The sequence below is a fragment of the Vicugna pacos genome, chromosome 1 (genome assembly GCF_048564905.1).
Source record: "Vicugna pacos chromosome 1, VicPac4, whole genome shotgun sequence".
NCBI classification, from domain to species: domain Eukaryota; kingdom Metazoa; phylum Chordata; class Mammalia; order Artiodactyla; family Camelidae; genus Vicugna; species Vicugna pacos.
The window spans coordinates 26559761-26585604 of record NC_132987.1 but is presented as its reverse complement, the minus strand read 5'-3'; the positions used below and the strand labels follow the sequence as shown (position 1 = coordinate 26585604).

General features: G+C 36.9%; 1 protein-coding gene across 6 annotated transcripts in view; it reads left to right on the top strand.

The window, feature by feature from the left end:
• Positions 1 to 25844, top strand: part of COMMD2 (COMM domain containing 2) — a 44785-nt gene that overhangs the window by 471 nt on the left and 18470 nt on the right. For 4 of the 6 annotated variants that reach the window (XR_012071694.1, XM_072958976.1, XM_072958968.1 and 1 more), the window contains exons 3-4: positions 502 to 584; positions 3424 to 3597. Coding sequence is in view for 5 of the 6 variants with exons in the window: in XM_072958976.1 (XP_072815077.1) it covers positions 502 to 584; positions 3424 to 3597 (257 nt within the window). In the remaining variant the exon portion in view is untranslated. Of the gene's footprint in view, positions 1 to 501; positions 585 to 3423; positions 3598 to 8288; positions 8872 to 25844 lie in introns of those variants that run through there. The other 2 variants (XM_031678827.2, XM_072958965.1) reach the window with 2 other exon arrangements.

Genomic DNA, 25844 nt, shown 5'->3' with positions numbered 1-25844 from the left:
GTAAATCCTGCTGTCCCCTAAGTATTGTGAGTTTTTTAAAGCTTGTTTTAAGTTGATTTTCCCACGTGTATCATCTGCCAGAGATATGATGCTTAAATGCACCCAAGTGTGTAGAATAGATGGGTGAACCATAAATATGCAAGTGTTTAGTTATTAGTTCAGACTAATGTACTTTTGCTTAGGTATTTTACCCCCCGGACGGACGAGGGGTGGTTTTTGACATTGACCTTTCTGCCAGGCTTGAAGCAGCTGCCCTCTCAAAGAAGAACTGTACCCCTGATATTGTCTCCAGGGGTCTGCATTTTGTAGAAAAGGTTATGTGGTGGGAAATACTGAAGGCATTTGGCTGCGAGTGGAGAATGAACAAGAGGCTGTTACCAACTCATTAGTTTTTATTGCAATGTTTGAAAACATGGAATAATGGGTAATATTTATTCTTAAGAGTTTGAATAAAAGAAAAAATGCCATATAATTTATTTGCTCATTTTCCCTCTTTTTCAGGAAAACTCAGTGTGAGTAGTGACACAGTCCAACATGGTGTGGAAGGATTAATATACCTTCTCACTGAAAGCTCAAAGCTCATGGTAAGGGCTTTTGTGGACTGTTTTGTATTATTGGGACCGTATAAATGTTCAGTATACTCTACATCAGTCCAGGCAGGATTTGCTTATTTCAATAATGTTATTATTGGATTATAATTGGTTTAGGGAAGCCCTGCCTAAACAATTTGACTATAATGTGATGCTGGTGTGAATACCTCTTATTAGGATAAATTAGAATTGCCTCTAATTCTGCATGTTATTTAAGCATCTACTAGTATGTATCCTAAGAGGAGGGAGAATGAAATGATTTAATTTCTGTATATTAGCAGTATCTGGCTTGTTGGAGAATAGGAGAGAAAACTGGGCATTTTTGCAATTCTTTTTATACTTTAATAAATATTTTTTTCCTCTTTTTTAAGTTATGATTTTCCCCTTAATATTAGCTGAGGGATCTTTTACCAGTCTTTGTTTCTGTATGCTCTTGATAGAAAAAAATGTTTGAAAAATTACAACTGGCTACATGGGTGGACTTAATTTACATATTATCCCTTCTAGTATTTATTTCTCAAACTTGCCTTTTTGTGAGAGTCACATGTGACCCTTGTTAACATTCCTGATTCCTAACTCAAACCTATTGAATCAGGCTTTCCAGGGGAGGGGCTTGAGAATTAATATTTTTTGAAGGTGCTTCAGATGATTCTTAAGATCAGGTAAATTTGAGAAACTACACTAGATTCTCATCATTTTGATAGCGAATTCTAAGTCTGGAAGTGATAAAAGATGCAGTGTGGCTTACCTGAGTTATGACATTTTCACCCTAAAAATTAGATTGAGTGGTTATGAACAACTGCATAAAAATATTTTTTATAGATCCCTTTTGTCAGGCTTCCTAAAATGTTACACATACAGGTGGTCCATAAGAAATGCCTTGTCCCATAAATCCATGTTCCATTAATTGATATGAGGAACTCATTTTTTGCGGCCCTAAGTGATCCTTTCTGACCCTATCCAGAGCTTTCGAAGCAGCTCTCCTCCTGAGAATGGATCTCTAACTTCCTGTTCTTCAGTTGAATCCTCTGGTAGACCATTTGGCGTGATTGGTCAGCTAACCTAACCTGCCTGGCCCCAAGGACTATAAGCTCCTCCATGAAGGCAATGAGCCCATTTGTTTTGTTCAGCTCTGTCGTCTTAGCACAGTACCTATCTGATAAGAGGATCTCAGAAAATATTTGTTGAAGGGATAAAATCCCCAAGCCTATGCTATTATAAACAAGCCACAAAGATGACCTTCATTGTCTGATCTCACGTGGTAGCACAGAAACAAGTCTAAGGACATTAACAAACTTGAAAGAAAAAAAAAGGGTGGTGTGCAGAAATTGGAAAAGAGCAAGGGAAGTAGAGTGTTAAAGTGGCTGAGGTGAATACAATGAAAGGGAGAGGAACGAAGAGAAAGACTATACTTTCTCTACCTTTTTATCCCCTCCCCACTTCAGTCATCCAACAAGAAAGTAAAAGCAAGGCTGCTGTTGGCAGCTTCCTTTTAACCAAACAAGGGTCAGTGCTATGTTAGGACTGCTTGGTTCCCAATAACACCGTCCCATTGGATAGCCAAAAACTGTCCCCTTGCCCTTCTCTCCCACTTCATTTCCTGGCCAAATATATGATTTCTCTATGTCCATACAGCATCTGAGTATCCCACTAGGATTCACCCAAACCAGAAGTCCTCATTCTCTCACTAAGGCTTTGTTTTTTTCAAACCTTTTGACCCCGTTTGCCTATTTCTGCCACCTCCTACCCGCTGCTTCTGGCAACCACCTGTCTGTTCTGTTTCCATGAGTTTGGTGGTTTTGTTTTTATTTTTGTTTTTAGTTGTGACACGTAAGAGAGATCATACAGTATTTGTCTTTGTCTGACTTAATTCATCTAGCATAATACCCTCAAGGCCCATCCATGTTGTTTCAAATGGCAAGATTTCATTCCTTTTTATGGCTAAGTAATATTCCATTGTGTATACCACAATTTCTGTGTCTGTTCATCTATCAGTAGATACTTTGTTTCTGTATCTTAGCCATTGAAAATAGTTCTGCAGTGACCATGGGTGTGCATGCATCTCTTCAAGTTTGTGTTTTTGTTTTCTTTGGATAAATACCCAGAAATGGAATTGCTAGATTACATGGTGGTTCTATTTTTCATTTTTGAGGAACCTCTATAGTGCTTTCCATAGTGGCTGCACCAATTTACATTCCCACCAACAGTGTACAAGAGTTCCCTCTTTTCCACATCCCTACCAACACTTGTTGTTTATTGTCTTTTTGATAATAGCCATTCCAACAGGTGTGCAGTGTTACGTCATTGTGATTTTGATTTGCATTTCCCTGATGATTAATGATGTTGAGCATCTTTTCATGTGCCTATTGGCCATCTCTATGTGTTCTTTGGATAATGTCTATTCAGATCTTCTGCCCATTATTTAATGGGATTCTTTTTTTGTTATTGTTGTTTTGCTATTGAGTGGTATGAGTTCTTTATATTTGTTGGATATTAACCCTTTATCAGATATATGATTTGCAAATATTTTCTCTCATTCAGCAGGTAGCCTTTTTATTTTGTTCGTGCTTTCCTTTGCTGTGCAGAAGCTTTTTAATTTGAAAGTAGTCCCACTTGTTTATTTCTGGATTTGTTGCTTATTTTTACTTTTATGTATCACAAATTCAGAATTTGGAATAGTGGACAAGGGTTGCCTTTAACTAAGGAGTGTTGTTTCTTTTACCAGACAAAAAAGGATTAGGGGATATCATATTTTTTTGTGTATATCAAGTATTTCAGCATTTACTAGACAAAAATAAATTTTGATGTTCCATCAAACTTGATTCACTTTTAGATTTCTGAACTGGATTTCCAAGACTCCGTCTTTGTTCTGGGATTCTCTGAAGAATTGAACAAATTGTTGCTTCAGCTTTATCTGGACAACAGAAAGGAGATCAGAACTATTCTGAGTGAATTGGCACCAGACCTTCCCAGTTACCACAGCCTTGAATGGAGACTAGATGTACAGGTGTGACTTTTCTTTTTTTCAACCTGACATAGAGTATCAGGTTTATTTTTCGTTTATGTCCTCAGACTTGTCTTTGCCACCTTAACCAAACTGTGGTTTGAAAGTTTAGTTTTTTAATGTTCATTTTTAGACCATTTCACAAATAGTTCATTTTCTTTTTTCATTTTCTTATTTTTTTAATGTATTCACTTTGATTTAATTTGTGAATTTTGTAAGAAAAAGCTTATTTTAGGAAAGGAGATAGTTATCCATATTTTTAAAGTGGTGCTTAGCTTTTTAAAAACTTTTTTGTCTAAATAAAACACATCTGTAAGAAAGTACACAGGTTAGTGTACAGCCCAGTGAATTACCATATGGTGAAAACAGCCATGAAACCAACACTTCCCTGTGACCAGTACCTGAGAGCATTCTCCTTGCCTCCTACCAATTACTTCCCTTATCCTCCTTTTCAGAGGTGGCCAGCGTCCTGACTTCTAATGCGCAGATTAGTGTTTCTGGCTCTTTAACTTTCTATATATAGAATGATTCGTAAACATTTTTCTGTGTCTGACTTCTTTTACACAACATGATTTTTGTGAGATTCAGTTGTTTTTAAAGCCACATAAATAACCAAAAGGGAGTATTCAGACTACTGCATGCAGTCCTTTATCAAGCAGTGACAGATAAGTTAATAGTGTTTATTGAATGTCATCCATTCACTGACTAGAGCTGTGCTAAACGCTTTGGGACACAAAAGAAATGTAAGACACTTTCTCAGCTGGAAATGATGTTATCTGGTTAGGGATATTAGGTGTTCTTAAAATAACTGGTAATTAAAGATAGTTATGAAATAAGGTTCTGGAGAGTAAAAAAAGAATATAATTGTATAAATGAAGGTACAACTGAGTATTTTGGAAAAGCTATAGCTCAGGTAGTTCAGTGTCCACTTGCATGATCAGAAAAGCTTCAAGAAAAGGAAGTAAAATTTCAGAAAGATGAGTGGTTAGAGAAAACCAGGGTAATATTCTTGACAGAGGAGACAGCATAAGTTGTAAAGGCCCACATGGATATGGGATTGAACAAATGAATATGTGGTATAGCACCTTAGTTCCCAAACTTGACTGCACATTGGAATGACCTGGGAGCTTTAAAAAGTTCTGATGTTATATTCTACTCCAGAGGCTCTGGTTTATCGATACGGAATTTGGCCTGGGTGTCAGGACTTTCAAAATCTCCTCTGTCACCCAGGTAGTTCTAATGTGCAGTAAAGTTTGTAAACTGCTATAATACTGGATTTGAATGGTCCATATAGGTTATAGAAGTTCAGTTAGAGGAGTTTAGCAGTTATGATCCAATGTGTTGAGTGCTTGAAAATATATATATATATAAACACAGGAGATGATATAAACCAGATTATAGGCTCCATGAGAGCAAGGAACTGTATCTTATTCACTACTGTGTCCCCAAGACAGTGCTTGACACATAATAGGCATTCAGTGCTAAATATAAATTGATGGGGAGGGGGTGGTGGCAACTTCTTAAACAAATTGTTTATCAGGTATTTCTTGTACACCTGTCATGTGCCAAGCAATGTAGATACAGCAGAAACTTGACACAGTTTATGCTCTTGGAGACCTCATAAGTGGCAAATCCTGTGGGGCTGGCAGGGAGGAGGTGATCACTATGGTTAAACCTTTTTATTTAGGCCCTTTCATAATAAGTAGGTGGAGGAGCCTAGGGGATGGTCATTTCATGAAGTTCAGCAGTCATTTATCTTGTACATCTCTTGTATGGTGATATCTCCTGACTTTTGTGGTCCAATAGCCCTTAGAGGTTCTTTTTTTGGCTTTATTGATTTGTTTTGAGTTTTTCCATTATTAAGACATTTTTAGAAGTTAGAAACTTAAGCAACTGAATTTTCTAAAATTAAACTCGAAAGCTCATTTGCCCAGTGAAATGGGTTTGAATTTCCGTGTTACTGCAAAGACTGATACAGTGTAATGCTGAGAGTATACTGAGTGAATATTGCCTCATGTGGTGAAATGCATTTAAGGGCTAAAAAAGCTACTCAGAGAACTAATTGATTTCCTGAGCTCGTTAGTTGAAATATTACAAGGGATTTTTAACTATAGTGGATTTTCTGCTGAAGGCAGGAAGACTTGTCAGATGAAGACCAGATAAGTGGCTAAGAAACTAGTAACAGACTATAGAACCTTTCATTTTTGAGTAACTGATTCATCTCATGGAGACTGGTAAGCGAATAGACAGTTACCATCGAATTATTGTGCAGTTGCTTATGGGAAATAAATTAATCATTATATTTTAGTTTCTTTTTTAATTAAAACAATTTTTTTGGTGGGAAGGTAATTAGGTATTTATTTATTTGTGATGGAGTTTCTGGGGATTGAACCCACAACCTCATGCATGCTAAGCACACACTCGATCACTGAGCTGTACCCTCCTTCCAGTAGTTTAGTTTCTAATAGAAACATTTCCCATACTTCATAAATTGCCAATGCAAGTAATGCCCTTGTTAATAGCATCAGTGAATTGAATGCATCTGAGACTGATGAGGGAGAATGTTACCTTTGAGGCTGACCCATTTAAAGTTGTTGCTGTTATTTTTACAGGGAGAAGGACAGAGTTTCATCCCCATTAAAAATAAGTCCATGTCAAGAGTTTTGTGGGCTGCTATTCTTTATCCTGTAGTAATGTGATTCAGATTTTTTTCTGAAGAGAAATTAGACCTAATTATATCTCACTAGGTATTTGTAAGGGTTGTTATATAATCTTCAGACATTTTAAAGAATGGTATAGATACTAATCTGTAAAGGTTATTAAGTTAAATATCATGTTGTCTAAAACTTAGAGGATAAATTTTGAGTGACCTTTAGTCTTTCAACAAAAAATTGATGGCTTAATTACACAGCTAGATGCATTTGGTATCTGTCAGTGCAGCTATTAAAAAAAATATAAACAGTGCATAATTGAAGAAGCAGTATTTTTAGTCATCATATTTATAGTTTGCATACCTGTCTTCTCTAGAGGCTTCTGTACTAGAGAGATGATCTTAAAAGTACTTAACAAGTACTTATTTTATGTTTGGGGACTAGCTCACCCAAAGGGATTGACCTATTATTTCCAAATTATTTTGAAACATTCCATTTCAGCCTTGGATCTGTATCTTGGGTTCTTTTGGAAGCCTAGATCACCTAGAATTAATTGGAAAAAGTTATTAGTCTGAATATTCTATGTTGTAGTACTCAAATAATCCTGAAATCTCAGCTTTAGATTCGTTATTCACCTGGGAATCTCTTCAAGTTGGCTTCTTGTCCTTCTGATGTGACTACAGTAGTTTTAAATAACAGTCTTGCTTTCTCGTGTAACAAGGTGTTTCAGGCTCATCATGTACAATTCCTGTTCCAGACCTCTGATTAGCTATTACTTCGAGGAGGTCCTGATTCCTTTTAAGAGGGAATGGTCTTTAGAGAACATGATCCGGTGCTAGAATTAAACACCATCGCTTCCAAGTTGGTTATTGTTTCTAGTGTTTTTTTTTTCTTTTTAAAATTGTCAATAGTGTTTATTTTTTTTATTTTGAAATATATAATACAGACAAAAGATTATAGCTTAAATAACAATAATAAAACAAGTACCCATTGCCAAGCTTAAGAAATAGAACAAAAACAGTACCTTTGAATCACTCTCCCCGAGTTACAATCCCCTTCCAGCTCCATAGGGATAACCATTATCCTGAATTTTCTATTAATCTTTTCTTTATATATATTTTTAACATAAATTTTTCCACTAAACTGTATGTTTTTAGATTTTCATGTATTCTTCCGAAGCTTGCTTTTTTGATTAAACATTTGCTTTTTAGATTTATTCATGACAACTTACTTTGCTGTAGTTCATTTCTTTTCACTGTCATTTAGTGAGCGTTTCATTGTATGAATGTTCTCAATTTATCCATTCTGTTGTTAGAGAATGTTTGAGATATGTCTAACTTTTGGCTCTTGGAAACAAGTACTGTTATGAATATGTGTATATGTGTCAGAGTTTAAGGTATACACCTAGGAGTGGAATTGCTGATTTTCCAGGATGATTCTCTCATCACTCTCAGCAGCAGTGGGTGACAGTTTTCATTACTGTCACTTTACAGTACTCCATGTAGACAGGTTTCTAATTCTTGCCAGTCTGATAAATAGTACTTTATGATTTTATTGGCCATTTTCCTGATTTCTAGTAAAGTTGGACATATTTTCCAATATTTATTTGTGTTACTTCTGCAAAATGTTTGTGTAGGTCTTCTGCACAATTTTCTCTTGGTTTTGTTGGTTTTTCTTATTAAATTAGAGCAGTTCATACATTCTTGATACTCACTTATTTTGGTTGTATATGTTACAAAATAATCTCTCAGTTTGCAGCTTTAAATTATTAAAATTTTAATAATTTTAATGTAGTTAAATTTATCGGGTTTTTCTTTATGTTTTGTATGTTTAATATCACATTTAGAAAATGCTTCCATACTGTAAGGTTACATATACATTCTAATTTCTTTTTTCTTCCCAAAATTTTAAAGTTTACTTTTCATTTTTAAGTCTGATTCATGTGAAATTTTATTTTTTATATATAGTATAATGTAATAATTATACATTATTCAGCATGCTTAATAAGTAGTTGTTATACTCTTAATTCCATTTAAAATCAAGCTTGCAAGCAGAAGCCTCAGGCAGCAGATTAAACCATCAGTGACTATAAAGCTGCACCTTAATCAGAATGGAGATCACAACACCCAAGTTCTGCAGACAGACCCAGCCACCCTGCTCCATTTGGTTCAGCAGCTGGAACAAGCATTGGAGGAGATGAAAACAAACCACTGCAGAAGAGTTGTGCGCAATATCAAGTAGTCCTAGTTTTAAGGTTTGAATCACTTGTGAATTGATAATATATAAGATACCTTTCAAAATTAATTTTTTATGAATTGATAGTGATAAATACATAGAGATTTCATAAAAATTTCTTTTCCTACATCAAGACATTGAAGTCATGATCAAAAGCTAAGCAGAGTTCCTTTCCTGGTGCTAAATGTGGTCGGCTTCTTGACAATCAAGATATATTTTATATTTTCAATGTGTGAATAGGATTGAATCAACTGGAAGTGAATCTATACTCTTCAAATCCTCTGTATGCATAAATGACTATCCTTTTTTTGATGCTTCTTTTGACTACTTACTTCATTATTTTCCTCCTTATTGACCTAAAATTGAAAATAAAATTCATAATGTAATACTATTACTATTCAGAATATTTCTAGACAGTTTAATGACCTTTAGAAGCACTCCATGATATTAATAGCCACAGAATAGTTAGAAGAGAATATGAATTTTTTTAAATGCTATATTGTTTAGGCAGTTCATGCATTTATCTTTGCATGTGAAGATAGTTAAGTACTTACCATATTGCTTAAGTTTAAGTTGTCATGGCTAATAAGCTTAAATAGTACTCAGATTTTTGTGACTGTATTGCATTTTATCAGGGACTACTTTTTTTCCCTAATACCCAAAGCATCTAAGAGACATGCTGTCATTTACATTTGTAAACAACAGATGCAGGCATAATGTAATCAATTCTTAAACATCTCAATATATATTATAGTCACTTTTCATAATTTTATTTGAATAAAGTATAAAGAGGGCACAGAGAGGCCATGTTTACTACATTCCAAGCAAATATCCCTTCTTCCTTACAAACTTAATTTTTGTTTTCTTTTGTTTTTTAGTAAGTAACTAAGCTATTAGCCTGAAAAACTCAGATTCTGATGTGTCATTTCAGCCTCTTGGAATACAGGGACACAGGGAAACTTAAGGAGACAGGGATGCTTTTAAAGAATAGCAGACTAAAGGAGAAAAATCATATGGAAGTTTGGAAATTGGGGTTCAGTCTTTTTTTTTTAAGTATGTTTTGAAATTTATTTTTCAACCATTTAAAAATAATAATATTTTTTGTTAACATTTGTTTGATACAGGTGGTGGTTTCATATAAGCCTCTTTTTTTTAGAATTTTTTATGAATTTGGAGTATTTGACAATTATAAATGAAATTATTAGGTAGAATGCCTTAAAATGCATTTTTTAAAAATTTTATTTTATTGAGTTATAGTCGAGGTTCAGTCTTAAACATCTATCCAAGGCCTTGACTCTGAGAATCTCATCCTACGGAGCAATCCATGGAGGCCTTTAGGAACATCAGACTCCAAGGTGTATTCTAGGCTCTATCGGTGCTTTGCCTTCTAAGAATTAGAGATTTCCAGGTCAAAGTGACATCGTGTTTCTTCTTTCTCTTAAGAGAGAGCCTAGCAGGAAACAGGACAGTAGAAGAAAAGCACAATTGATGTTGCCAACCATTGTCCTCTGCAGGCATCTGAGCCACCTTTTCCCATAGGTATATATGTTCTGCAGTTGCAAAATAACTGTAATATCAGATATTAGCAAACCAAAATCAGATCATTTTTAATTATAGTGATAACTTGATTAATGAAGCTTTCATATTAACAACCTCACTAACAAAAGGAAACTTTATATATTACAGGAAAGGGTTGAATATGTCATCAGCTTAAAAGCAACATGCCTGCCAAGCTTATACGATAAAAATAGCTCTGTGAGACTTCTGATTTGTCCACATTTGGTGAGAGATAAGCTGGGCTGACTCCAGCCAAGATTGAAATAATATCCCTGTGTCCTTGCAGGGCAATCTTTCTTCTACCTCTGTCTCCACTGTTCTTACCCCAAACAAAACAACAAACCTGTGTTAGTCCTTTTATTTGTATTAAACTCTCCTGGCCTTCTTTCTCCATAGTTCCATATTCTTTCTGATGTTCTGCCTTCTTCACCTCTTTGGACCAGAGTGAGTTGAGAGCAGTCTCCTAACTTCCTTTTGAACCTGGGGCTCACCTTTTTTTGAGGCCATCTAATGAGCCTCTTCCTGTTCTTATTTGAACATTCCACACCCTTGTGTGCCTTGTTTGTTTCATGGCACATTTGATTTTTCTTGTAGCTTGTATATGAAGGTACGTATTTTCTGCACATGCAGTCAGTATTCTGCTCTCCTATGGGACCAGGTTTCGTGATTCTAGGATTTGCCTTTCCATCAATAACTATCTCAGTGTTTATCAAAACATTACGGATTATGAGTATGCTGTTTTTTTAAGGATTTGCTGATGCACATTTAGACTTAGGTGCCATATCCTTTATGTCTCAAATCCAGAATAGTAACGTCTCATCTCTTAGAACAGAGCTGTGAATAAGGAATAATCAATATGTGTAATCACAAAGTCTGTATAAACTTCACCCACTGAGGATCTCCTTTGTGTTTCCCCAGATTCCGATAGGCTTGTTTTGTTACTGATGTTTCCAAACTTAGGCAAATATAAAGCAGCAAACTGGAAAGGTGGTAGGGATACCATAGGAAGAAAATATACTTCTTTGAAAACTGAAAATGAGAGCCTGATACTAAAGAAAGTTTGAAAAAAATCATAAAGATTGTGTGTAAAGAATGCATGTGTGGGAGCCGTTAAAATTTATAGCAGTATGTGGCCCTTTAAGGTATAAATGTATGAGAAAGTTAAGAGATCAGTCTTTGGAGGTGGACAGAAGTGTTTGAATTTAGGCTTTGTGGCTTCTTATGGGTCCTTGATAAATTCCCAAAGCCTTGTTTTCTTCATCTCTAAAATAAGAATAATGACACCTACCTCATTGGCTGGTAGGGACTAAATAAAACCATGTATGTAGAGTGTTTAGCATAGTGTTGGGCTTTAGAAAATACTTGTGTAGACTGAGGATCTCATTATTTTGTAGCCTTGAGTTCAGTCTAATATACTCTGTTAAAGAAACAGAGAAAATGTTACCTGATACTTTCTGGGTGGTAGGATTATAGCTGTTTCTTTTCCTTCTTAATTTCTGTAATGTGTTTGAATAACTCATAATATTAAGAAATTTTTTTGAAGTCTAAAAGAAGAAGAAAAAGATCAGGGAATTTAAATACATTAGTAGGACTTGGATTGAAAATTTTAATTCTTAGAATGATACACATATAGCTCTCCAGAAAACTCAGCTATTCAAAATGACTTAGTCCCCAAAGGACTCAGGTAGACAGACTGAGGGTTTTACCTATAGGCTTGGTCGAGAGTCTTTTTTCTGCCTTTCTCCACCAGTGAAAGAAGTATGGGAATCCGAAGACATTAGCTAAGCCAGGTCTCTTTTTCTAAGTAATATTATATCGAAATGGAGAATTATCTGTTGTTTTTTATCTCCAAAGGAAAACATAATACTTCTTTGTAGTTTTTCACAGCCTTCATGGTCAGGAAGATCTGTCAGCTGCTGCATTAAAGTCTCCCTGCTATAATTTCCTCACTCTATTTTGTACTTGTTTTTTAAAATATATGTTTAAGTCCCTCTTTAGCTTACCCTTCCACAGTTTCCATAGTAATGGGTTACTCTCATCTCTTTTCCTTTCTTTCACTATGGTAGGAAATATTTTGGTAAAAAGGATATTGTATTACATTGCCTCTAGTTTAAATGTATTCATTTTTTAAAACCACCATGACTGTTATGTTTAAACCTAAATGCTTTCCTTAAAAAAACTAAACAAGCAAGCCCAGCTTCACCATTAATGTGGTTACTTCAGTGAGCTTTACAGACTTTGAAAGCAATGTTTCAATTACAAGAACAGAAGAAGCCCGTTTTTTCTCAGCTTTGCAAAATAGTGTATTTTGTAGATGAGGAAACAACGATACACCTTATGGCACTAAAATATATATATTTAGTGATTTGATCACTGAATAGTAGTGTGGGCTCTTTGTTCTGTGTTTATACAGGTCCAGTCCTCTCTGCCCAGGAACTCAAATGACTTAATTAAGTTTGAGAGCCTGGAGTCTATAAGATTCTACTTGCCGTAATGGGGAAATAAAAGGAAAGTAATTTTATTTCCTTAGTGGGCCTAAAGGAGCATCAGGAATACAAATAATCTACATTAATATACTCTGAAACTTGGCTTCTACTCAGGTTGTTGCCATTTTAAACCCAAGTAACTTTTTATATGATAAATTTTTTATAATTATAATGTAAATTATGTGTGTTATCATTAGAAATATTGCTAATTATGTACTATCAGAGTGGGAGGCCAAGCTCTTTTATTGCACTTGAACCTAAATTGATGTTTTTTTAGTTTCAAAGACTACAATTTTCATTTTCCTCTCCTGCAGTTATCGTGTCTTCTCTTGTAGATCTTGCCCAAGATCCAGCTAAAACGAGAGGAAACATAGAAAAGAGTTTCTGGCCTTTCTCACAAACCATATGAGATTTTTTACCTCTTTTTTCCTTAATTTTTCTTGCTCTTTGCTCTTTTACTTTGACCTATAATCTACCCATTTATATGTGGCATTGTGTTGAGGAAGAACAAAGCAAATTTTAAAACCTTTTCTATCTCTTTTTTATAAAACCACTGGCTCAGTTGTGTTACATATTTATTAAATGCTTAGAGTGATCCATGTTGTGTGTGGAACAAAGGATAAAGTCCTAAAGTTTAGAGTGCTCTGAGGCCATTCCAACTTTGAAAATAATTTAATTCATAAACTCATCAGGCTGCAGAAAGGAATATCCTAAGAGGGCTGTTCTGAAGAAGGGAAATTCCTTTGGGCTGCTCTCTGTTGGAACCCCTTTTTCTTGAAACTCCATGTTCTTTTGGAAGGTAAATGGCTTGAGCTGTAGAAATGTACAGAGGAAAGGATAGATCACGACAGAACTGTGAAATACTTGGATAGGGTTTGGATGGCAGAAATTATCTTTACTCCTTTTCCATTGAAGAGGTGTTCCCTGAGGTAACCAGAGGTGTGATGGGAAAAGCAAATTGAGTTTTTTTAATACCTGCATGCCAATGTTGTGATTGTCATAAATCCAATGAGAAGTGGATGCCTGTGGTTTTGAAGGAATGTGCTTAGTTCACAGAATGAAAAGGCTTCTCAGTTAACTCAAAGGCTAAAAACACACAGATTAAAATTTAGAGAATGAGGAAAAGAAAATCCAGGGAAGTCTTTGAGTTTCACTGGAGCAAGTACAGATGGTTAGGGTATGATTTCCTGGCATACGCTGCAAACCCTGTGCTTTTATTCCAAATAAATAAAAGGTTCTTAATAAGCTCAATTGAGTTTCCAAGAGCTGCAACATAATAAAATTACTTGATTTGCAGCTAGACTGTTGCACAGTTCATAGACTAAAAGAACCAAGAAAGGCTGTAGGCAATTTTTTTAGTACCTAAAAAAATAAAATGAGCAAGTCACCATATACTTTCCAAAAAAGCGAAAATGATTTGTCTCACAATATGAGCAATGTAATTAAAACCTTTTTAAAAAATTTTAGGCTCTTAAGGGTGTAATTATTGGGTATTCTTTTCTATGCTTTTTTTGTTCCACTCTTTGCCTAGACATAAACACCAAATTCCATGCCCTTAGAACAATTTATTTTCATGCCAAACCTCTTATTAAGCCTCCTCCCTCTCTCCCTTTTAAAAATTATTTTTTAAGAAATAATTCACATAACATAAAATTCACTCTTTCAAAGTGTGCAAGTCAGTGGGTTTTAGAATATTCACAAAGTTGTGCAACTGTCACCACTACCTGATTACAGAACATTTTCATTACTCCCAAAGGATACCCATTAACAGTCACTTGCCACTTTTCTTCTCCCTCTAGCCCCTGGCAACCACTAATCTACTCTCTGTGGATTTGCCTCTTCTGGACACTTCATATAAGTAGAATTATACAATACATGGCTTTTTGTGTCTGGCTTCTTTCACTTAGCATAATGTTTTCAATGTTCACATTGTAGCACCTATCAGTACTTTATACCTTTTTGTGACTGAATAATATTCCACTCTATGCACATTACCTTGCTGTTTACAGTATTTGATCGAGCCTTATTCCTGGTCTTACTATGGAATTAATCTGTTGCATTTTATTTTATAGTGTTTGTAAGAGAACTTCTGACAGATGAGTAGTGTATTTTTACAATGATGGTTTTCTAGAATTATCTTCACAGATACAAGCTAGAAAAGTCTGAGCACTCCTTCCTAGTTAGTTATTAGTAGAGTTAGTCTCCAGTGAACTGAGCATTTTATTTCTAGCCTTATTCAAAAGTTATACCAGGTAGGGAGCTAGTTGGCTAAACTTCAAAGGACTCTGAACTGAGTCAGCTCCAAAGAAACTTAGATTCATATTATATCCTTTCTTTATTTTAATTTAAAAAATTTCCCTCTGTCCAATAAACCACTGACATCACTGTCAAAAAAAAAAGATTTCTTACTGAAATGCGGGATGTTCTATGGGCATTTTACAGATTTAGGGAGGATAGAAAAGCAACTAAGGATGATTTATGTCTTTCCATATTCATTTTGTATGTTTTTCACATTAGAAAGGTAAAACTATTAAAAATTTAGAAAAATTGTCTATAATAGAATAGAGAAGAAGGCATTTACTTTTGCTTAAATTCACTCCTCAGAATATTTCTAAATGAATTTTGAAACAGCGCACTAGGGGATCTCTAGTGCACTGTTCTCTAAATGATGCAGCTGCTGCTGCCACTGCCTTGTGGGGCTCATAAGCTAGTGGAGGAAATGAAAAGGTATGTGAATAACATTGATTCAATCACAATGTGAGTAGGCATCAGAAAAGATGCAACAAATAAGGAGCTCTAGATACATAAGAGAGGGAGTGAGCGATTCTCACTTGGGGCATCAAGAAGGCACTTTTTTTCCCCTTGATCATTATTTGTAATTATGCCCCAATTTACATTTGGAGAATAATTTCTTTCCAACTGAATACAATTTGATGGGACTGTCAAACAAGAGACCATGTACCCTCTGCTATTCATGCTGCACCTATAAGTCTCTCTCCTGGGGCTTTGAAACCTGAGGACTCAGAATGGTTGACACAAGCTCATTTTAGTGGCAGCCCTGCAAGATGCTCGATGACCTGTTACACGGCCTCACAAAGATGCTCCTGTTTGTGTCCTTTAAGGACAACAGCTGCCCCTTGATTCTGCAGGGTACCTAATACATGTCCAATAAACTCATTTTCTGCTTAAGTAAGTAAATAACCCTAAATGCTGCACGGGATAACAGTACAATTAGATTTATTTTGTAAAATTGGATACTTTATTTCATAAAATGGATTTTTGTAAAATAACTGTAAATTGTCACACATCTGAAAGTTAGGCATTATTTTGGGTATAGATTGACTGGAACATGGGATCTCATTGTCTAATTAGGGAAATAGGATTCAACATAAAACCTTAATTAACATCCTTCTAATGCTCTACTATTCCTGTTATTTGCTTTCTCTATCTTGTCTGTTGTAGCTATAAACTGTTTTTTTAGAACTTGTAACAATCTTGTGGTTTCATTGTAATCCTTTTAGTTAGTATATTATAGTTTGCTGTAGAAATGAGATAAAAACAAAACAGTAATTATGAAAGGAAGCAATGCTTGGAATAGTACCTGTTACATCATAGATGAAGAAATTAATGAACAAATGAGTGAGTAAATAAGAATGATGAGTGAATAGTATATAATCTATTCTCTGTGGAACTTCAGGATAGAGAAAAAGCACTTCAGCCTAGAGTGGTCAGAAGCATGTTTCTGAGTTGTTGAGAGAAGGGTAGGATTTGAGCTGACAGACCAGCAAGGCAGGCGTTCCGAGCAGGAAATAAACATGAGCAAAGGCATAAAGGTGGAAAATCAGAAGCTGCACTTTGGTAAGCAGGAGCTATGGTGTGGGTTGTGGCTGCTGCTTTTGTGGGCCCCTGTGTAGGATGAACCCCTGTCGCTGCAGCCTTGTATCTGCTCCTTCCCTTAGGACCTCATTTTCCTTTTGCCTTAAGTTCTAGTGGAGGTGGTTGTTCTCTGGAGCCTTGGGTGTTTCAGGAATGAGGGGGTTGGAGGTGCCAGTGTCATTTATCTTTCAAACTTTCTCCTTTTCACTCTTATTTCAGAGCCCTAGCTCATTAGAACTTATGCTGTTCACCCATGCCCTCTTTATCATTTATAGCTGCCTTTCATATGAGTCTTCCTTTTTTCTATTCATCCATCCATCTATCCATTTGTCCAGCAAGTATTTATTGAACTCCTACTGTATTCCAGAGTCTGTTTTAGGTGCTGAGAATACAGTGGGGACAAGAGAAAACCAGTGCCCTGATAGAGCTTACATTCTAATGGGGTGATGGATAATAAAGGGAATAAATGTGTATTATAATTTTAGGTTTTGCTAAATGCTGTCAAGAAAAATAAAAACAGATTAGGGGTTAGAGTGAGGGGATGGAGTTGAGAGCTAGTATCTTAGGTCGACTGGTTATAGAAAGCTCTGAAGAGGTGATGCTGGAGCAGAAACCTGAATGAGGTGAGAGGGTGAGATGTGGAGTTTTTGGAAGAAGAGTAATCAAGGCAGAAAGAAGAGTTTATGCAAATGCCCAGAGGTGAGGATGAGCTTGAAGTGTCTGAGGAAGTACAAGGAGGTTCATGTGGCTGGAGCTAAATGAAGATAGAAGGGGTCAGAGGAATGGGCAGTGGCAAGATTATGTGGGGCCTTTAGCTTCCGAGTGTTCTTCTCCCCCAAGTCCTTCTGTCAAACTGGGTATGTGGATGATCCATCCAAAAACTTGGCTTCATGTTTCATTGATCTCATTTCCATTTCTTTCAGCCACTTGCTTCCATTGTACTACACTCTGGTCCTGGTCCCCATCTGAACTGTTCTACTTCTGAAATCAAAATTTCAGACATCTCATCCTCTGAAATCTATCCAGCTTATTGCTCAGCTAACCTCCAACACCCCAGTTCTTCAGCTTCAAATGGACCTTCAATTCTCTTACCTATCCCTCTCTATTTAACAGCCTCTGCCTATATATATTTCCCTCCCTATCCAGCTGAATTCACAACCTATCACTGCCAGTATTCTAAATCCTTTCTGTCACACCTTCCATTGCGTCTGTCTTGCCCGCCGTATATAAATTCAGCTGTCCCATCTCTTTTCTTGCTGGTTCGTGGGCTGCTGATCCACAGGAAAAAATAAGGCAAAGCACGCAGACTACTGTGGTTATACATTAATGATCATCAATTTCAGTTAAACCCTTAGCACTGCCTGACCAGCCTACTGTTTCCCTAGGCAGCTGTCTCCCATTTTCAACAACTATTTCAAAACTTCTCCACTCCCCTGAAACCTCTGACCCACCCACCACCCCCTCTCATTCTCCGTCGATGACTGAGTCCTTCACAGAACAAATAGAAGTGATCAGATAGGAATCCTCTCCATTTCTGAGCCACAGATCTACAATCCTCACTGTTCTCTGCATCAGTATTCTTTCTCTCCTCTTCCAGTAGAAGAGGCATTCCTCACATGTCTGGATCCCATTCTTTTTAGTGTCTTGACACTTTTCTTCTGTTTTCTACTCATCCATCTTTCTGATTTCCTCCCATTAAAAAAAAATTTTTTTCCCCAGTTTATCTCATCTTAATATCCCTTGACCCACATCCTCCTTCAGTTACCATACGCTTTCTCTCTTCTCCATTTTAGAAACTTCTGAAAAAGTTTACCTTCCCTTCCCAAGCCATTCCCAGTATCATTTCCAGGATCTTTCATGTTGCTAAAGCCAACGTACATTTTTCAGTCCTCATTTTACTAGATCTTTCAGCAGCACTTGACATCATTGATCACTCTCTCTTTCTAAAAAATATACCCTTCATCATCCTTTTTTTTTCCCCCACTCTCCTGTTTTGCCTCCCACATCTCTAGCAATGTGTTCTCATTCTTCTTTGCAAGACTCTGTCATCTACTGTCCTTTTAGTTGTAGGTGTTCAGTAGAGCTTTGTCCTAAGCCATTTCTCTCTGCAGACTTAAACCAGGTAATTTGGTTCATTCTCTTATCATCAATTTGCTGACGACTATCAGCTATAGATCTCTAGCCCATATCACTCTCCTGAACTTGAGACATAAATAATTACTTATCAGCTATCTGCCTTTAGATGTCTAAAAGGTACTTTAAACACAGGATGAACAAAATACAACTCATCTCCTACAATCTTGTTCTTCTAGTGTTTCTTATTCAAGAAATGACTTTGCCATCCACACAGTTGTTCAGACCAGAGGCATGTGTAACTCTTGGCCTCTCTCTCCCCTTTACTCATCACAGCTGGTCATTTACCAAGTCCTGTCAATTTCCCCAGTTAACTGGTTTCACTCACTTCCTTTTATTAAGTTCCCCCTTTCCCCCACCCCATGCATTTCCTATGCAGCAGCCTGAATTATCTTCCAAAGAGAAATTACATCCTTTGAATGCTTAAAATTTCAACTTGATTTCCATTGCTTTTGGGATAAAGTCCTGGTTCCTGCCTCTATCTCTAGCCTCATGTCTCTTGAATTCTTTTCCCCGGCTATTTTCTTTCAGTTCCTTTACTTTCACTGTCTGGATCCTGATCCGCCATCTACCAAGGTAACTCAGAGGCATTCCTCTGGTTTTAGATTAAACATCATTTTCTCCAGGAGGTTAGGAGCCCATGTTCTGTTTACATAGTGCCCTGAACTGCCCTTATCATAGAGTCAACAGGTTTTGTTGTAATTACTAGGTTAATTACCTATTTCTTCTGGATTATAGGAACTGTGTTTTCCTCTGTATCCTGGTATGTCACTGTGACTGGTATATGGTAAGTTCTTATTATATGCTAAAGGGAGAAAGGGAAAGAGAGAAACTAATATGAAATAGAGTACAAAATTTGCATACATTTTAAAGATAAAACATGGCTCGAAATAAATTTTGCTTTTCTGTCACACAAGTACGGTTTGCATTAACCTCACAACACAAATTACGTGTCAGCCTTTCCCCTCCTCCCCTCTTTAGTGGAAAGACATATTTAGGACATTTGGTCTGCAGATTCCATTGAATGGACAGAGCTAGATATTTACTTAGACCAGTGGTTCTCAGCTGAGTCTACCCTTTGGTATCCCTTGGTGGGGCATTTAAAAATTCTGTTTCCTGAGCCCCACCTTCATAGATTCTCATTTAATTGGCCTGAGATTTGTAAAGGCTCTCTGCATGATTCTGATGCATGGCAAAGTTAAGAACGTGACGGTTACTGGAGTCTTTTCCTCTGTGACTTGCTTCATTGACTGATTTTTGAGCCTGTTGGCGAACAAGACATGTAAACAATCCTGATCCACCAACTAGTGATTTCAACTACAACTAAAATTTTCTGAAATAGTAAAAAGAATGCATTGATACAAGTAACTGTCAAGTCCAGAGGTAGTGTTGGTTTTAGGCAAACTTGATCTGATGGCCCAGTGATGTCCCCAATTACTCTGTATCTTTCTCTTTCTCTTATCTGTCTTGGTGTTGGCTTTCTCCTGATTTAGGCCCTCCTCATGGCCAAAGATGGTTGCAAAAGGGACCTGGAAAGTGAACCCATCTTTGTCCTGGTATCATTATTAGAAAAAGTTCTCAGATTCACTCTGATTGGACTGGTGTAGGTTACAAACCAATTGCTGTGTTGAGGGGTTGAGATGTACTAGCACAAGGGTGAAGTACTCTTCCAGGAACCACAGCAATCCCCAAGTGTACAGAGGGAAGCAAGAGGGGAGAAAAATCAGTGCTGAAACCAGATGTCTGCTGTAACCACACAGGTTTGGCCTGGCTGCAGAATTTGGTCACAAAACTGTGATAGTACTTCATAGTTTTATACTGTATGCTAGACTGTGAAGTACATACCACTTTAGAAGTAGCATAGATACCTTCCATCAGTTCCTACAGCTAGTGACTAATAAACCGAGTAAGATTATATTCATCACAAAACTGTTGAGAAAGAACTTGAGAACAGAAAATTTGATTTGGATCCTGCAAATGTAATTTGCTTCATGAAATGGCTTTTGCTTAGTGCCTCAGTGAACACATTTTCTTGACGCATTTTGAAAAACAAAATATCTTAGACCCTCCAGAGAGTCTCATTTGTGGATTGCCACCCTCCAAGCTGAGTGTCACTAGCCAAGAAGAATTCTGTTGATCTTTGCTTTTTAAAATTTTCATTATGAAAGCAATAGGGTTTAAATTTCACCCCTAAAATATATTATTAAATTATAATACTGGTTATGCCATTTCTAATGACGTAGTCTTCAAAAAAAACCAAAAAACCAACCACCACACACACACAAATTCTCCTAAGAGTCCCCTTCCCTCTACCCATCCCTCAGGGGATGGTAACTCTGCCTAGTTGAAAACTCACTGTTCTAGAACTTGCTCTCACCAAACACCTTTCTGATTATAATTTGGCTTTGCATAAAAGTTTTCCCATAGTAGGAAATGTACTAACCATCAAACATGGATTTGGGGTCTGCTTGTAGTTATGTTTCCCACTGCAAGTTAATTTATTGGCATTCATCAACCCTTAGAGTCTCATTGTGTCTGCATGTGCTAACGTTTAAGTTGCTGAGTTTATAAAACTGAGGACCGCATTTCAGAACAAGGCCCCTGCCATAAACTTTACCAAGGCCAGCAATGTTATCCTGACCTGGTGACCAGCTGGTCATTCTTCAAGCCACCCTCACCAGATTCCTTTCCATTCAAATTGTACCAGTAAAATCCTTTTTAAAAAGAGGCATAAAATAGCACAGGTAGAGTTTTCTTTGACCATTTCGAACTGAATCTTCTGTCTTTATACCTAGCAAGATGGCACGCATGCCTAGACATGTGAGAGGAGAACAGGACCCTCAGGTGTCATCACCCTAGGGCTGATGACAAGAAGTTCCTTAAAAGAGAGTGCTTGTGATGAAGAAGAACTCAGTAGCTAGAATGTGAGCATTGAGTATGTATTGGCCCTAAAAATCTCTGGAATCATCTGTGGAGGGACGGAAGAAGCTTGTTTGCAAGAGGTGGAGACTGAATTCATCTGCAGGGCTGCAAATTCCAGTACTCTGGAAACAACAAAGAGGGATCTTCCAGTGATGAAACATCATGGACAAGCCCTCTGCAAAGATGCTGTTGTTGTTTTTAACTATAGAAGATTTCAAGCACATATATAAGCAGATAGAACAGTAGAATGGAGCCTCATATATTCACACTTAATTTCAATAACAGTCAACTCCTGGCCAGTTTTGTTTCATCAAAACCCCCACCCACTTTGCTTTGTGTCACCCACTCCCACTCCCATGTCATTTTGAATCAAACCTCAAGACATCATTTCTGAGATGGAGATCTTTTCCATTGAGGAGCAAATTTATTCTGGCTGCTAATATGAAAATGATCACTGTGTTTAGGGGACTTGAATTTCTTCAGATAATGATTCCCTTACAGTACTGTGTCTTTTTAAGTGTGGTATTAGGCTTCATTATCCAGGTAAAATTTCACTTGTTCATGGGGGAGTGTAATACATGCTGTTATTTAAGGGATTGTTCACAGGAAATGGAGAACAAACCTGAGAACTCCAGGAAAGGTGCTCAGGCCAGAGCCTCACCTTGCATCTTAGGAACTGGCCTGGGTTTGGCTAGATGTGACCTAGAGTGGGCCACAGGAGGCCCTTACTACCACCATACATGATTTGGTTCCCAGGCTGAAGAATCCAGGCTGTGGAAAATGTCCTGAGTCCTGACTACCTTTCAGGTCAAAACCATGCTGTCCTGAGTAAAGGTGTTCATTCCCTGAAGGGAGTGGACATTCCCATTTTCATTTGGAGGTGGACACCATGGTGGGCTTTGATTGAAGTTATGACATACTCCTTTCTCTGTTGGCCTGAGGGCATTTGAGAGCCTGGATTCCAGTTAAGAGAAACAAACTCAAGGGCCATCTGCAAGAGGAAGGAGATTTGGCCCCTGTCTTATCATGGCTGGCCAGGAGTTAGGCAGAGGGGGGGGTGGTGCCAGGATCTGGGGCTGAACATTGTTAGATAGGCCACATCCAGTAAGAATTATAGGTTGTCTTCTGTGTTGTATTGTCCTTCTATTTTTCTGAACCTTCAACAAAATCATATTAAAAGTTGTAGCCTGGTTTTACCAGCCTGGCGTGAGACTAAGAAAAGAGGTTGAGTACAGACATAAGACATCAGTACAATGGAGAATATCAGCAACCTGCTGTGAGACGCTAGTGCTGACTTCACAGGAAGGTTTTTGCACAGAGATTTTCTCCCTGGAGCCAGAGGCAATGACCATGATGGTCCTATGGGACAGGAGAATGTTCCCAGGGATTCTTGACGCTATTTGGGAGGTAAACCAGGTAAAAGACTAGACTTCCTGTGACCCTGAGGCAGGATGAAAGTAAAGGAAACATGCCTTATGCTAATCTCCAAGACCTGTGAGTCCTGAGCCTACGAGAGATAAATATTGACATATGTCTTATAAATTCTTGATGAGCGTAGCAAATTTCTGGAAGGGTACATGAGAAACTGCTGACGGGGTTTTCTCTAGGATTTTACTTTGTATTCGTCTATATAGTTTAAAAAAAAAAGGTTTACAAAGTATATATATTACCTTTATAATATAAATTAACCAAAATAAGATAAATATATATATTAAAAACATATTACCTCAAACGATATCCCAGCTGAACCAAGTTTATCCTCCATTAGGAATTAAATAGTAGAAAAACAGTGTGCTTTAAATATTACCCCAGGGTGGTTTACATTTGCCGAGTTCTTCCTAAATTTTTCTTCTGAAATGTTCCTACCTTAAAAAAAAAGACAAAATATATCTATTATTGAACTACAAGTTGTGGAACAGCTTTGGTGTTCTCCCAGGCTTACACCACTAGTAATGATGTTAATTCCTTGCACATAGCATTCCAGCAGGGTTCTCATCCCCAGTTGCACACCCAGAAGCCTGACTCTGAGGTCAGTAAACCCAGAGTAGGCTCGTTAGAGGCCACCTCTTTTCATAATTTTAAAAACTCTGCAGTTGATTCTGATGTATGAACACAGTTGAGGTCCAGCACTAGAAGTGGGGAGAATGTTACAGGGAATACCCCCAAAGGACTCAACCCAACCTTCTGCACAAGGTGAGTAGGCGTTAGATCACTGGTCCATCCCAAAGATACCCCACAAATAAGCAGAAAGCAGAGCCAAACAAACTGAACCCTGACAAAGAAGCGTAGACACCCTTGTAGTTAAAATATACTTGTTAGAAAGTTATTTTGAGTTAATTTTTCAATTCCTATCAGGTTTTTGAGTCTTGGTATTTTCCTCCATGCATTTTTTGAAAGTCCAATGTGTGAATAAAGAGAAGATAGGAGAAAGAATAAGGTGTGCTGAAGAAGGTATTTTTGGAGTGGGTTTTAGGACTCATTGGAGTTGGTCTTAATTCACTTAAAAGGGGCAGAAAAATATTCACAGGTAGCATGAGGTTAGTGTGAAAAATATAGAGCCTCTACTCCAGGATTTGGGGCCAGCACATTAGTTCTTTATGTCTAGTTGCCTTAGTAGCACAATATAAAAGGAATGGGACTGGATGCTTTCCCAGCCTTATAGTTCTATGTAACTGTGAAAGAGAACCATGGCAAGAAAGGCCAGGTATGGAAGGGAGAATCTACTTTTTAAACAAAAATTGGGATTCTTAACCTTGGATCTTTAGAGAACTTCAGGGTGTCCATGAACCTCCTGAAATTGCATGCAAAATGTGTGTATGTGTTTTTCTCGGATAATGATCCATGGGTTTCACTAGATTTTCAAACCATTAGGATCTGGTTTGAAATGATGCTTTCTTTTTCCATTTTTTGTTTTTTGTTGTTACTGTTTGGTATAATTCCCCTTTTCACTTATTTTTCAGTATAAATACAGCCTTGATGATACAATTTCTGTTCTTTCCAAAATGAGTATAATAATGTTACTTGTTTTACTAGCAGTAATATAAAATCTTGAAGAGAAACATAAATGCTTAGAAAATGTCTCAGTACTCACAAAGTTAATTTTTTTCCGAAACCTTAAGTGAGACCTTCCAAATATATGAATTTTTATGTCTTTACCTCAAATTTGAGAGTGTTCTCCTTCACTGCCCCCTCGCCACATCTAATCAGGGAATTAAAGTTTTTCAGTGTGTTTCACATTTACAAATTGGGTACGTTGTAATTGTCACCCTTGTCCTTCACCTCTTGGACACCAGAGGGCAGACATCTTAAGTCTCACTTTTATCTGGGACACAAATCCTCTTCCCCCCCACAGCAGTTTTCTCCTCCAGATTTGCTCCTGCACCTTGAAGAAGCTTAAAGGAACAATTCACTTTGCTCTTTCTAATAATTAACATCTTTCCTGGCAGTTCAACACACCCATCAGAGACAGAAAGTAATGATTACTAAGGAGGCTGCCACCCTTTACCAATCAGCACAATCAGAATTGTTCTCATAGTCTTTGTAAACAATCAGTTCATAATCTTTTGTTGTTGTTGTTCTTGTTAAGTTTAATTGTTTTAGGCTAAAAGACAGTCCAAAATTCTGTTTATCACTCCACCCTTCAAAGCTTGTAAAATGAGATAATAGGAGTGAATCTGCTTTCAGAGGGGAAGAAACACCCTATAAATGCAAAGTAGACTTAGCTTTAGGAGGTAGTTAACAAGGCCAGGCTATTTGCCTAATAAGTAATCAATAAATGGCCATCAATAAATGGCCAACAATAATTGCTAGGGACACTTTTTTTTTTTAAAGAGTAAAGTTAATTTTTGGTCTTTGTTTTGGTGTTTGTAGTTTTTATATCTTTATTTTTTATGATTTCTCTATTGAGCCTCCTTTATGAAAAATTTTCATTTTTTTAAACCTGTTAACTCTTGAGAACTTGTCCAATACTGCACACTTAGAACCATTTAAATAGCCATCTGTACAGTTATAGGATATTATGGGTATTAAGAAGTCTAGAAATTAAATTTTTTTAAAGTATGACTTTTTTGTTTGTTTACTATGAAAAGCCTGATCTCAGTCATCAGTGAGTAAATGGAAATGCAGATGTACAAATATGTGCAAACATATATTTTTTCTCTAATACCAAGTAAGAATATTTTTATTTTCCTTTGGGCCATCCATCAATCACAGTCAACTTACAGTAGTTTTCAAATTTCTTAGGATTGTTTTTATTTGTCTTTTTGTTCCTTCGACAGCTATAATTCGATTGAGCTGAAGGGGTGAAAGACTTGAGAGCATCAGAACGATTCTGAATTCAACACAAATAGCCTTCAGTAGTGAAGAAATTTTGTACTCAAGGTTTTGTCAG